This window comes from Mytilus edulis, chromosome 7 (genome assembly GCF_963676685.1).
Source record: "Mytilus edulis chromosome 7, xbMytEdul2.2, whole genome shotgun sequence".
Classification (NCBI taxonomy): Eukaryota; Metazoa; Mollusca; class Bivalvia; order Mytilida; family Mytilidae; genus Mytilus; species Mytilus edulis.
This window is the reverse complement of record NC_092350.1, coordinates 74,606,243-74,620,934: the sequence shown is the minus strand read 5'-3', so window position 1 is coordinate 74,620,934 and position 14,692 is coordinate 74,606,243. Positions and strand designations below refer to the sequence as shown.

Sequence of the window (14,692 nt, the reverse complement as noted above, 5' to 3'; positions counted from 1 at the left end):
AATCTTTCCGCGGGAGGGAAAAGTTTATATGTAACTTGTGAAATTGTTTTTCTATGGAAGACTTCCTTGGAGTTTCTGTGCTTTCGTAACCTGTCATCTGTAAACAGACACAAAACCATCAACTTTGAGTGGGGTGACGGTAGTATGTATTCTTCTAACGACAACACTTCTAATATTACCTCTTTTTATGATAAAAAAAACCCAGAACAAAACAGTTATCATATGGTTTTAGTTCTTAAATATTTAGTTTTAGACGTTGAAGTCAAGGTGAATCCTGACCATCTTCATGATCTTCCATCAGAGCATATTTATGGCATGATCTATGCCACCGTCATGTTACGTCAAGTTTGTGGAAGTTAAAGTCTTTTCGAATAATTCTTTAGGATTTCATTAGGTTTCAAAATGAATATTGTAAATATACACACAGTAGTTATTCATAAATTAATAACAAAAACATATTATATTCATATTGCTCCAAATTTGACCGTCCACAGGTTCAGAAAATGCCTAATCTGCTAATGGCAGTTACATGTTCCTACACGATCGGGGACCTTATTCATGAAAGTTCAGTAAAAAATATAGTCACGAAAGGTTAACCGTTAACGAATAGTTTACAGACTTATTCCGCATTAGTACAGCTCTATGTGAGAACAAGGCAGAGTGCCATTTACATGTGATATATGAGGGTTTCAGATTTTTATCACTATTTTTCAATAAATGGCCATGAAGATGCATTAAGTGAATATTGCTCAAAAAATAAATTTTAGTGGAAGTTGAGTGGTTGCCATGGTAACAGACACTTTATTTTTTGGTTGTAAAGCGTGGTAAAATCTTTCATAAATCAGCTGAATCAATCTAATTCAGAGCCTGATTATGAATAGAATCAAACTTTCTACATAATTTTAATATAACTTTGTTTAAGCTTCATTTTACTGAAGATTGCGTCTCAACCAAATTTGTAATTTTTTTTTTAATTTATCAAAAAATGCATATTTTCAACTTTTCTGTTTTAGGGATTTTTGTGAAATTATCAGATTTTCTCATGTGTTTTTCTCAGAGAAAAGTGCAAATGTGTACAGCATTGTTAGCCATGTAGTTATCTAGTTTGGATACTACTTTACCAAGTTAAATAGAAAAATGCATGAGACTTCCTTCAATTTTATCACAATAGCAACTGATGTTTTTTCTTGGGAGTTAATATATGCAGAATATTGCAGTTAAAAATCTTAAATGTTCTGTATTGTTTTCCCACCTTTATAAAGACTTGACAATTAAATCACTTATAAACTGACCCTAGATCACAAACATGACGTAATTAAAACGGAACCGTTACAGATTCAAGAGCTGATAAATCCAGATCCTTGAATTATTACAATGTACGTTTTTAACCCCTTTTATATGTACCAGGACAGAAATATGAAGGATGTCATCTATTCGTTTGATATGTTTGAGCTTTGGATTTTGCCATTTGATAAGGGAATTTTCCGTCTTGAGTTTTCCTCGGAGTTCATAATTTATACATAATTGATATTTCTGCATTATATGGCAACGTCTTTACTATAATGCGATATTTGCCTTACCGATAGTGTCTTTATTCGTCTTTGCTTGGTGTTGAGAATGTGAATAGTCCATTTGTAATGATTGCGAAAAGCCACATGGGTGGGATACATTAACCATGAAACACAGAACAATAACTATCAATTATTAAAAACGTCCGGCTTCTGTTACTGATATCAAGCAAGGATACAAAGATCACAATAGAAGATTTATATAACTTTTTTACAACGAGCCACGCTGTGTTATATGCTTAAATGAGCAACATTACACACGCCAAAAATTAAAGCCATTGCAAGAAGTAATGGATGGTGTAAAGTCGTCTGCTTCATTACAGATTTTGACATTCATGACAATATGATAACAGAGATAAAAGATAATAAAGTGTCTCAGAACTCATAAACAGATCAAATGATTACAGAACTGCTAAATTTCCGAAAGACAATAGATAACCATATAGATTCTTCTTGATAAATTGGAAAACGACGAAAAAAACACATGTTGAAGAAAAATCTAACGATTTGAAGAAAACCAAACAACATGCATCTGAGTTCCAAGTTTTCCTTTGTATGCATAAATGGAACCAAACCATCGAAAAGGAAGGAAAATACAGGATGCCTTGGCCAACAAACCAGATGATGGACACAATTGTTATTCATATAGGATTTTCGCTGATAACAATAAAGTTTAAGAAAGACGTCAATAAATAAGGGAAGGTAGAAGTGGAGTCTTCTCTCTTAAAGGGAGTTTTTCTTCTGAAGAAACAAGGACAAACAAAAATTTCCGTGTCAATATCTAGATGAAATTAATGATACAAACATTCGCTCTTTACGGACATCAGATGGAACATGTAGAAACATACTTATTACAGGTATTCAAATGTTTGACGACCGGACAACCGTGTCTACCGATCACCAAAAGTTTAACAGAAGACTTGTGCTAATGAACATAGAAGGCAATCTTATAAATAAAAAAAAACAATTGAGGATAGTTGGTATGACGTTGCAGTAATAGAGAAGACACAACTGCTGGAACGTTAATTGAAGAGAAGGGAATAGCTATACTGATACTAACTCATCAACGGTTCAAATTACTACACTAAACAAAAGACAGTGTTGAAAACGGTATTACTCAGAACCTAAGCTTGAAGTAGTGATCAAATGTACCAGGGTTATGATGTTATACACCAGACGCGCGTTTCGTCTGCATTAAAATCATTAGCAAAGTTCAGATAAAAAAGTTAGACAGCCAACCAAGTATACAGTTGAAGAGCATTCAGGACACTGAGTAATTGTTGAAATCGATGCCAATGAAAAGTATGATAAGATATAGGGTTTACGTAATTTAGAACTTTTCGATACAATAAATACAGAAAGAGGGATACCAAATAAGGAGATGATATTGAATTGCCGAAGTGACAACTGTACATAATCTTTGTATATATATATGATGCTTTTATTTATAATCACTGGGTTGATGCAACTCCTAATAAATTTTTTCTACCCGAAAGTAACCTAAACCCAGTAGGCAATACTTTTATGTTGTATAGTCGTTATTATAGATTAACTGTGAACAAAACTTTTGTGGGGATTTCCTTCTTAAGGATTATATTACTTTAGTATTAGTTTTAGTATTCGGCAATCCCCTTTAAGATGTTATAGATCATCAATGTTCTGCAATTTCGGTCTTTATTTGTTTTTATTTGGTTCCAGCGTCACTAATAAGTCTTTTGTAGATGCGTCTGACGAACAAATATCCATTCTAATATCTGTAACGAGTTCATTTCTTAAACAAAACAGATATGACCTTCAGCGAAGTACAAAGTGTATGTGCAATACTAAAAGTAGAGTATATCGCTCCCAATCGAAAGAAAAAGAAATATAACCTTTGCAAAAATCTGCTTTCAGAGCTTTTAAAAATATTTCAATGTCAAGACATACTACTGTGATGGTTAAACTGTGGTCTAAATTTGATATGCAATTGACGTATACTGAAATATGAAACATTGATATGTTTTAGAGGAAACGTTTAATAACCATTGATATTTCTAATAAGATATATTGTAAAAAAAAAATTGTTTATCTCTGACTTCATTGCTATTTCGATCCCTAGAAATGTGCAACTTCAAATGCGTATTGTAAAATTGAAGCCAGTTATAGAAAAAACGAACTCGAATAGTCTAGTCCTGATACAGTATTAAGATTCCAAAAAATCAGTTGAAAACTTTGATATTTTATCATATACTTTGAGTAAATAACTTTTTACAATATGATAATAGCAACAAATTAACTTGAATTCATATATTCCGAAATTGTGTTTAGCGGGATGCTATAAAAAATAAATCATATGCTTCCTACTTTTATCACCTGCCTTTCCATATCATATCGTTATCGCACATGCCGTTATTCGGCAAATTCTGGAAAATGCACCTTAATGGTGAAAAATATAGGTAGGATACAAAACAATAGTAAAGAAACAGGAAATTATATAATTTTAAATGCCAAAAATCAAAATGATGCAATAATTGCATTTTTAAGTTTCCATCATATTTTAGAAAGTTACAAAATTGTTGTTGGAACGGTAGACGATACAAATTTTGCATTGTATCAAATGATAGCAAATGTCTTTTTAAAAGTCAAAGGGACATAACCGTATATTTTCTTTATCATGTGGAAATACTTCCTGGTACAAATTATGTCAGCAGACAGCTTAGTGAACACAGTGAGTCTTACACAGTAAGTCTTTCGTAGTTGCTCAAGGACTTACTGTCAAAACAATTGTTATTATCAAATGATCTGATTCTCAAATATTTACATTAGTTTACATGCGAAAAAATATTGTTTGGTTTTGATCAATATTATGAAACCCATGTTTCTGTCTTTAATATATCAATACAACATATACAGTTTTTTTTTTGTTATACTTAGTCTGTATCAACAATCTCTTATTCTTGTTTCTCAGGTTGCGGTACAATTCATGCATTCCTACATGTATATGAAATGTATATATGTACCTATCATACAATGATTGTATTAACCTCTCGAGGATTGGTGTTTAAAGAGGGTGGTAAAGGGTTATCTTCGTGCAACGTGATCGCCGTTTTTTTATTTCGCGTTCAACGTGTTTTTACTTTTTTATTTGACGTTCAGTCGTGCAAGACGGGTGCCCCGTTCAACGTGTTCTGCTTATTTAATTTTACGTGCACCGTGTTTTTCAGTCTTTTTATGCGTTTTCGGTATTTTTCAAATAAAATTCAAACACTTGGCAGGGATCGTCAAGAAATACTTTTTTAAAAGCCGTAAACCAATTATATCATAAATGTGTATACTAAATCGGGAATATCAAGTAACACAAAGAGTTAATATATACAAGAAGGCAGTGACTCAGTCACAAAAGGTTCACATAAAGGTATTTATTTTTTCGTGCAACGTTCATTACAGAAATTATTTCACGTACAACGTGAAATTATGTCTTATTTCACGTATTTTTTCGTGCAAGCTTCCCCCCCTTTACCACTCTCTTTAAAAGCATGAATCTTTTGACTTAAATATAAATCAAGGTTATTGCATGTTATTAAATATTTCATATATTTATAGCTAGGAAAATGTTGAGAGGCATTGTTTTTACATTTAACAAATTTATGGGTTTCCTGTTTTCGGAGATTTCATGATCGACATTTTAGTTCTTGACTTAAAGTAGCAGTTTCCTATCACTAAACTTTGCCAGCTTCCGTTTACACTCATATTTGATAAGTTTAAATGAATACACATTTGACAAATTTTCAGGTATAATTTTTCAAAGATTAACTGAATAATGATTAAACTTTAGACGGTAATTTCTGGTCATGCAATTGTTTCATTTTCTTTAATCAATTATGTTTTAGTATGCATAAAATATAGTCATAGTATTCTACAATATGTTGGTCAAGTAATAACATAGGTTTCAAGTTTCCATTATTTTTTTATATATGTCATGATCAGATATTAAGGTTTGTCTGTAATTGTAGAAAATTAGTGTTAACTGTAGATTTAGGAAGAAAATTGATTATACTTATAAACAAATCTTGTAGTCTCTCGAAAACTATATATTTTTTATGAAACTATTGTGGAAAACTGTATATTGACGTCTTGGTGTCTTTTTAACAATTTTGTCGCTGGGTGACTACCTCGAATTGAATTTGATATTGCTTTGATCAGTTGATTTGATGTTGAGGTAAGAATTATAAACACAAATGTGTAAGGGTTCTGCGGAACCCAGTATCTCTCCTACTTTTTTCTGTTAATCGCAGGATCAACAAAAATGAATAAAAAAAAAAAAAAAAAAAAAAACCCTGATACTATTTTTTGGTTGTAAGAAGCTTTATTAAAAGTTCCTAAAAAAATCCAGGATAGGTTAAGAATTTAATAAATGTTTCAAAGACTTTAACTGCAGACTGTATGTAATGTTAACTAGAATGAACAACTAATAAAATTGAGAATGGAAATAACTAAGTCCATTTATAAGTACAATACTGATGAACAGGTATAAAATATTAACATAATTTCCTTCTAGATTCTAGCTTATCATTATAAACAAGCTTCTGTCCAAATAGGTAGAAATTCAAGATAATTTAAGAAAGCTATTAAAAATTTAAAAAGTTTGAGCAAAGAGTGAAAGTTATATTTCCTGGCAGAAAAACTAAGTCCATTTAAAAGTAAAATACGGAAAAAAATGGATTGTCTTTTTACAAATTTACTTCTGGATACTATCTTATGGGCATAAACAAGCTTCTATCTTAGTTAGGTAGAAATCCAGGATATATAAGAAGTTATCAAAATTCCAAAAGGTTTAACTAAAGAGTGAATATTGTGGACTACGCTGACGACGCCAAGGCCGACAACGGAATGTAGAATTGGTATGTCTCGCTTTTTTCGAAAAAAGTCAAAGGCTCGATAAAAATCATCTGCTATTCATATGAGTATATAGAAGAGGGCCAAAATATACCAAAGGGACAGTCAAACTCATAGATTTAAAATAAACAGACAATGCCATGGCTAAAAATAAAAAGACAAACAGAGAAATAAAAGTACTCAAGACAAAACCTAGACAACTAAAGATGAAGCAACACGAACCCCACGAAAAACTGGGGGTGCTCTCGGGTGCTGCTGGAATGTTGCTACATTGCACATAGAAATTAATAATAATTGGGAACCTGAAATCATCTCTTTTGTTGTAAAGTTTTGTTTTCAACCGACCCTCATTGTCAATTTCTAGATTTAAGTCAAGATACAAGGCAGACTTAACTGTAGTATCATTTATCTCTAGTCCGATGGGATAGAGTCGTTCAACATAGTCACCAAATTTTGTATTATATAGTGGGAGAACATCATCTATATCATATACAGTAAAACCTGTATAAACCGGCCGGCTACGGGACTATGAAAAAGGGCCGGTTTGGACAGTGAGCCGGTTTATTCAGGTTTCCGTTTTGACCGGAAGTTAATGACTTGTGACGTCCGACATTTTGTATGTAAAAGTTATCTCTGATTGTAAATTATATCCTATAAATTAAAATACTTTCACTTCGTTTTTCATTGTTTGCATTTGCATCATAATGCTCGCGTTGTTTGAATTGTAAGACGAGAGTTTCGATTTACTCCCATGATCAATAATTTGAAATGTTGGAATGGCCGATTAAAAAGCCAGAATATTATCAAAAGTAATTTCATCACTTTCGAAACGTTGTCGTACAGTGTACAATATCTATTGATTGTTGTCATCCGGGTGTTTTTTTATTATCAAGGTCATTTGTTTAGGGGTTCACAACAGGGAACCCAGGATTTCGAAATCACAATGTGAATTTCTTACTCCGCGATTTTAATTTGTTTATCCAAGTTAAAACGTAAGTTCAATCCGAGATATATTAGGTGTGTATTTTTGTTTAATTGACCCGTTTATAATGTTTTAATAAATAATACAGCTCACTACTGTACGATTGTAGGTTCACAGTTTGACACCTGACTAATTGATTATCACGGAAAGCCATATTGTATAAACAAATATGTTTTGATTGCATATCGATCATTGAAATTAATTATACAAACCGGTTTTGACAGGTAATAATTAATGTAATTTAGAGTATTGGGACTTCATAATTAGACCGGAATTCAGAATACACAGGGTCCGGTTTACAAAGGGTATTTTAACAAAGACTTTGAATGAAAAAATAAGGGACTTTCATTTTCGGCCGGAATGGACAGGAAACCGGTTTATTCAGGGTCCGGTTTAATCAGGTTTGACTGTATATAGCGGAACGTAAAGTTAAAGGATGTTGCTAACTTCTTATCTTTCTTCCTTAGAAGTTTGTATGAAGTTGGCCTCGTAATAATAAAGGAACAAGTCGGCAAGAAGAAGGACACAATTGGTTCCAATTGCAATTCCGACAGTATGTTGAGAAACATGCCCTCCATACGAAACAAATGTGTTGTCACTTTTAGAAATTAAGTATCTTGATAATGACAGTTTCAGAGAAATGTTGTTAGAATCAGAGTGATTCTTTACATAATAGGATTTCTCCCTCCCAAAAACAAGATATAGGAGACGAAAAGAAGTGTTGTATCCAGTTTTCTAGTCAACCCTTCTTAAACAGTGTTTTTTAAATTGCAGATAGAAAAAGTACAAACATTTCACTTGCAATGTATCAATCTGAAGACTGCTCAAACAAACATGAATTTGAAAATTACAGATTCTACATAACATACTTGAAAAATCAAATTATACAAAGTTAAGACGTTTCCTAAATTGATTGCATTGAAGGACATAGTGAACCACAATTTATTAATGTGTACATAGCTTTGTTTCCTCTGGAATGTTTCTGTGAGTTTATAATGTTCCTATCTTTCGTTTCTATGCATAAATACTCATTAAAATATCGATATTCTATAAAAAGCAGTTTTGGACTATCTTTCGGCGTATATAATGCAAAAACTATTTGAAAATGTGTCAACACGTGCTACATAAATTACAACACAGATTATTAAAAAAAATAATGATTTGTTTTATTTTTTTTAGTTTAAAATGGCGACATTCTTACCGATATGCGATATCTGTATGACAGATGATACGAAAAAACCTGCCTCGACTTGGTGTGCAGAATGTGAAGAATCCATCTGTAATGATTGTGAACAACAACATAGCCGCATGAAATTAACAAAGAACCACAAAACAATATCCGTAGAAGATTACCTGAAACTTCCTGATTCCATTGCTGACATCAAACAGGAATGTAAAGTTCACAATAGGAAATTAGAAATTTATTGTCTAATTCACAACGAACCGTGCTGTCTATCTTGCATTTCTTGGAAACATGGCACCTGTCAAAAATTGAAACCATTAATAGAAGTTGTGGAAGGTGTGAAATCATCTGCTGCGTTTGACGATTTAGAAGATAGAGCAAATGACATAAATGAACTTATTGGCGATCTGATAAAGAAGAAACAAGACGATAAAGCAAGTTTTGTGTTTCAAAAAACTGGAATTATATCAGAAGTGCAAAAAGTCCGAAAGGCAATCAATAATCATTTAGATAAACTCACAACAGATCTTTTAAATGAATTGGAGAAAGAAGAGAAAAAACAAAGCAATTATATTGATAGTTTTATTGAAAAGATTTCAGAAATGCGTAAAAATGTCGTTCAAATTGTAAACGATTTGAAACAGATCAGACAACACGCATCTGATTTCCAAGCTTTCCTTAGTATACATGCATGGAATAAAAATATTGAAGTAGAAGAAAAAAAATGGATGTCTTTACAAACCGACCAGATGATTTGCACCGATATCTACATAGAATTTTCTCCGCTGCTTATGGAGTTTGAGAAAAATGTTAAAGAATTAGGGAATTTAGAAGTGAAGTATTATCCCGCAAAGAAAATTCTTTTAAAGAAGGAAAAACAAGGACAGGTATTAGTCTCTGTTTCGAACACTGTAGATACAATTACATTAACACATATTCGCTCTTTCAATACAACGGATGGATCATCCCGATCGATATCTATAACAGGTATCGATATGTTTGACGACGGGAGAATCGTGTTGGCAGATAACAAAAGGTTGAACAACCAACTTTTTATCATGAATCATGAAGGCAGGTTTATCAAAACCATTCCACTTGAAGCCCAATGTTTTGATGTTGCAGTAATAGAGAAAAACACCGTTGCTATAACATTAGTTGAAAAGAAGAAACTTGTTTTTGTTGACGTTAACTCATCAACAGAACAACGTTCTATATATACACGTTATCGGTGCTACGGTATATACTATACTGGTGAGCAATTAGTCGTCAGTCTTGACAACCTGACAATTCGATTTTTTGATTTTTCGGGTAATACTTTATCAATATTATCAATAGGCGAACGCTCCTTATACTGTTCCGTGTTTAATAACAAACTTTATTATACCACTCAGCAAGGTGCCGGCACATGTGTCTACTCGATTGATTTAAACGGTGAAATTATTTGGAAGTTTGACTTACAGAAATCAAAGCGTGCAAATGGTATAACCAACGATGGTTCTGGGAATAGTTTTTTAGCGTGCTGGGGAAGTAATGAATTGATGGTAGTAGGACAAGATGGCAAAAAAACTAGAATTCTCTTGACAGACAAAAATGAACTTGTCGGGCCAAATGCAATACATTACAATAGAAAAAGCAGAACCCTTCTAATATGTAATGTATCTGGGAAATGCTTTCTTTATAGAGTTAAATACTGAATTATTTAACAATAAAGTAGACAAACCCAATTTTGTAGTGTTGTACAATGTATCAGGCAAACCCATTTAAAAAAAAAATTCATTTCCCTTGTTTAACATTTGAAATATAGAAAATGCATAAAGTTGGTGGAATAGTTTTTGCAATAAGTTCTAATTGCTCAGATATATGTCAATTGACATTGTAAGTTTACAACAAAAATTAAACGGGATGAAGCGTAAAATTCATTGATGTTCTGCTCCAGCAAATTTCAATTAATATCCTTCCATGACTCACTACATGTAGTAGCAAACTTACTATAAATATTTGAACATGATATGAACGTTTATCAACATAAGGCAATGTGACGTATATCAACCTGACCTTCGCGTGAGCCTGACCATGGACCTCAAGATCAAAATGATGGATTTGCAACTAGATGAGTAGGACTCTCTAGCTCCAGTTAGTTCCGTTTCACGTCAAACGGATACAAGATACGAATGTCAAGTTGGTTCAATATTCAACAGTCAACATTTAACATTGCATTTGTTTTTTTGCATTCATTTTCATTCAACATTCGATTTCAACATTCAACATTCAAATTTCTTGTTTGTTAAAATTTTGACTGTGGAATGTTGAAATCGAATGTTGAAAGTTGAAAATGAATGCAAAAACAGAAAAAAAGTCGAATACTGACAGGAAATGTTGAAAGACAATGAAAAAAAATGAAAATCGAATGTTGAAAATGAATGCAAGAAAAAAATGAATGTTGAATGTTGAATATTGAACTAACTTGACATCAGTATACAAGATTCAGGGTTTTTAATCTTCAATATGTCACGTTAGAAATGTCAAATAGTTTTAACAGTCGCAAATGCTTGCTAACAAAAATAAAAGATGTGTATTTCAATAATTATGTTCTCTACGTTTTACTTACGAACAGTATAGAACTATGACGAAAAAAATATACAACGAACGTACAGCAAAAAAATATTGAACAGTGCCTTTTGTAGCTGACTATGCGGTTTGGGCTGCTTTGCCCATTGTTGAAGGCCATAGTTGTAATTTCTGTGTCATTCGTTCTCTTGTAGACATTTGTTTCATTGTCAATCATACCAAATCTTCTTTTTATACAACCCACAATGTCCAGAATCAACGTAAGTTGTTATACCCGTGTACATATTTAAATTAACATCTACGATTAGGATGCATTGTAAATATCATTGATATTTAAGTCAATTTAAGACTATTTTCATTTGTTGCATGTCGAATTATCATATAAAACAACAATGAAATTTCATCACATCTCAAAAAAATTCCACATCAGAAATGAATGCACTGACAGTGATAATTCATCGCATTCAGTAAACGATATAATGGATTCAGCTTCTTCAATTACACTTTTTTGGACTTTAATCCAGATATTATACATTAGAAACAAAAAGAATTGAAAGACAATGGTATTACATCTATGGTATTAGATAGCATTTAGATTAAAATTTGAAAGACATCATCTGGATCGTTCTGTAATGCGACATTCATATTAATATTTACGTTTTGATATATAAGGCACGTTCAGACATATTTAAATTCCTTTATTTGAATGCAGTCAGGATTCTACTTCGTCAAAATTATCTCCCCTTTACGCCGGTTCATTTTCACAATCGTAGAAATGGAAGCCATTACACGGATGACGCGCTGCCAATTTTGCTCTTGAAAACCGACAAATTTATCCCCTTAGCACCATTACGATCCTTATATGTCAGTTGTATTTTAAACAAACAAATGTATCAAATAGCTAATGAGTATCAGTTAAGGTTCATCATAACCTTTTGGCTAAAATGGCCGTATTTACACTACGAATTTTACTCTTGAGTACAGACAAACCTATTCATCTGCAAAAAAATTAAGGGATGGCAGGAACTAGATATATAAATTTTAAATGCATTTTATGTTTTAGAAAATTATAAACTTTATTAGATTTTGCTATCCAGGTTTTTTTCGTTCCTGCAGAGGATGTCAACATCAACTAAGTTTGTAAAGAGGTTTGAGAATCTCCCCTCATATAATACACGTTGTGAGTAGTATTGATTTAAATGGACAATTGACAAATGCAGACAATAGGTGATTTAAACTATGTAAATGAGTGGACCGTATCAAATGAAACTCGGATGTTTGTTTATTTTGCTATCTTCTGCAGACTGGAAAAAACTGGACGTATACTACATATAACTTTTATATATCTAGTTCCTGTCATGCCGTAACACTTTCATAGGTGTACCAGTTTGTCTGCACTCATAGTAAATTTGAGGTGTAAACACGCCCATATTTTTAAATTTCTTATGATGAACCTTTATGATCTTGTCGGCATTGATTCAACTTGCCTGATCGGTTATGAGGTGGAATTTTTGAAAATTCTTAAACATTGAAAAAAAAATCTAATTAAATATTTCGTGGAAGGGCAGACTAAAAATGTTCAGTGGGTGAAGATTATAAACCCTAGTTATCACACACAAACACTTATATTTTTTCGAAGATATGCATTTTTATCATCCAACGTAAAAGACTGTCGTCAAGTATTTTTAGTAAAAAAAATAGCTATTCGAACACACCTACTCTGTTGTGATTCATTACACTTGACCCATAAATTTCATCTTTTCGTACTGTGACGTTTTTTGTGTTATAGAGTCAACCTGTGGCTTTGATATATAAAAATGATAGAATCTGAAGCGAGACGATATATCAAATACTCTTGCTTTGTACGATTTCAAGACAAAATATACACCTCAAACACGCCCAAACATAAAAAGGTGCACTTGATTTCCTCTTTTCTATACAATTGTTATCCATTATTTGGATTTTTTCTTGAGTCACATAATGGAAGGGCTGACACGAAAATTACTGATTAATCAGAACTAAAAGATTGATAATTTATGTTCTCCGTCCGTGGTAATTTTAAAAAAAACCCGGAGGTTATGCATTTTTGTCATCCAACTTGATAGATACCCATGTCGTCGACTTGATATCAAATTGTTCTACATAACTATGTAATAGATAAATTGAAAAACTTATGCAAATGGTTTTTTTTTTAAAATAAAACACTTCGTAATTGAGAAGAAAATTGTCGTCTTATTTGTTTCTATTAACTTTAGAAATTTTAGAAAATGTTACTATACTCATTACAGTAAGCATTTATCGCCTTCTCTAACAGAGAGCTTCGCTTCTTTTGTTATTTCAACTGGGTTTCCGCCTGAATCAAGTGTTATTTTCATATATTTGTCCACACTAATAACTGTTTATCAGTTCTGAAGATACAACGAATAGCAGAACATATTGAATTGTAATAGCAAAACATTCGACAGACAAAAGCTGCTGTAAATGATGGCATACATAATTGTTTTGAATGACAATCGACATTACAGATCCTACAACAGGCTTTGCCTTGTGGTAACTGGTATTAAGACGGATACGTACAAAGCAATGTAAATATAGACTAATTTGTTAGAACCAAGACCATCACCAAGGCATCGGGGACTGATATAGCAGCTTCAGTATATTAAAAAACACGTATGTTCAAAACTGTGATAAGTAAATCTTTATCATTGCTATAACTAAACATGATAATTTTAAATCCAAATCCTATATAACATGTGAACATAATATAGAAAAAAGAAACTGGCCTAAAGCTACCAATGCACCGATAAAATACCGAACCCGAAGGCTGGCTTAAATAAATATACTAGTACTTGCTTCCAACAATGTGAATGTTACACATGATAAAAATGAGTTAATACATTGCCGATAATAAACTGATATATAAGTATATTTGAGATAATCGGTTTTTGTTCATGAAGTTAAAAGACGACCACTCTATCATATTCAATGTCATTGCAAAAAAAAAATTAGAGAAAGAGTCAGTTATCTAGGATTTCATAATATAAAATTGATTTTCCACATTATCAACCATAACTGTTGACGGATATTTTCATTTTTTCCTCACTGACCTTGTTCACTGGGGTAAAGCTGATGACCGTGACTGGATTCTAGGTCATCCCAAGATGTCGGATGAAAAATTAGGTCAGTATCTGTATTGTCTGTTACAGCATAGATGTAGATGAATACCCATATATATCGGTATTACATCTATGGTTACAGTGTTTCTATATTACTTTCTTTACAAAGCATACATTGGAACGATGTAAATTTATTCAAAGATTCACACGGAAATCACAAATTACTGGGGTTTTTACATGAAAGATATGGCCTACAAAACCTTCAAGGGGCCTTCAAATATATTTTAATGTTGTTTTTTGGCTTCTTACTACTGTTACAAGCCTGTTACCATTGTAAATTGAATTGTTTTGTTTAAAATTGTGCTAAAAATTGCTCTTTCAAAATTTCAATTTAGGAGCC

The 14,692-nt window shown here is 32.2% G+C and overlaps 1 protein-coding gene across 1 annotated transcript; it reads left to right on the top strand.

Moving 5' to 3' along the window:
• The first annotated feature begins 4,231 nt into the window (after positions 1-4,231).
• LOC139482199 (uncharacterized) lies at positions 4,232-10,325 on the top strand. Its single transcript, XM_071265900.1, has 2 exons — positions 4,232-4,289; positions 8,605-10,325. The coding sequence occupies exon 2, from the start codon at positions 8,611-8,613 to the stop codon at positions 10,300-10,302; it is 1,692 nt and encodes a 563-aa protein (XP_071122001.1). The 5' UTR covers positions 4,232-4,289; positions 8,605-8,610; the 3' UTR covers positions 10,303-10,325.
• Positions 10,326-14,692: the final 4,367 nt, after the last annotated feature.

What these genes read in the sequence shown, in the direction of transcription:
- LOC139482199 (XM_071265900.1), top strand. Translation starts at nt 8,611, where the DNA reads ATGGCGACATTCTTACCGATATGCGATATCTGTATGACAGATGATACG.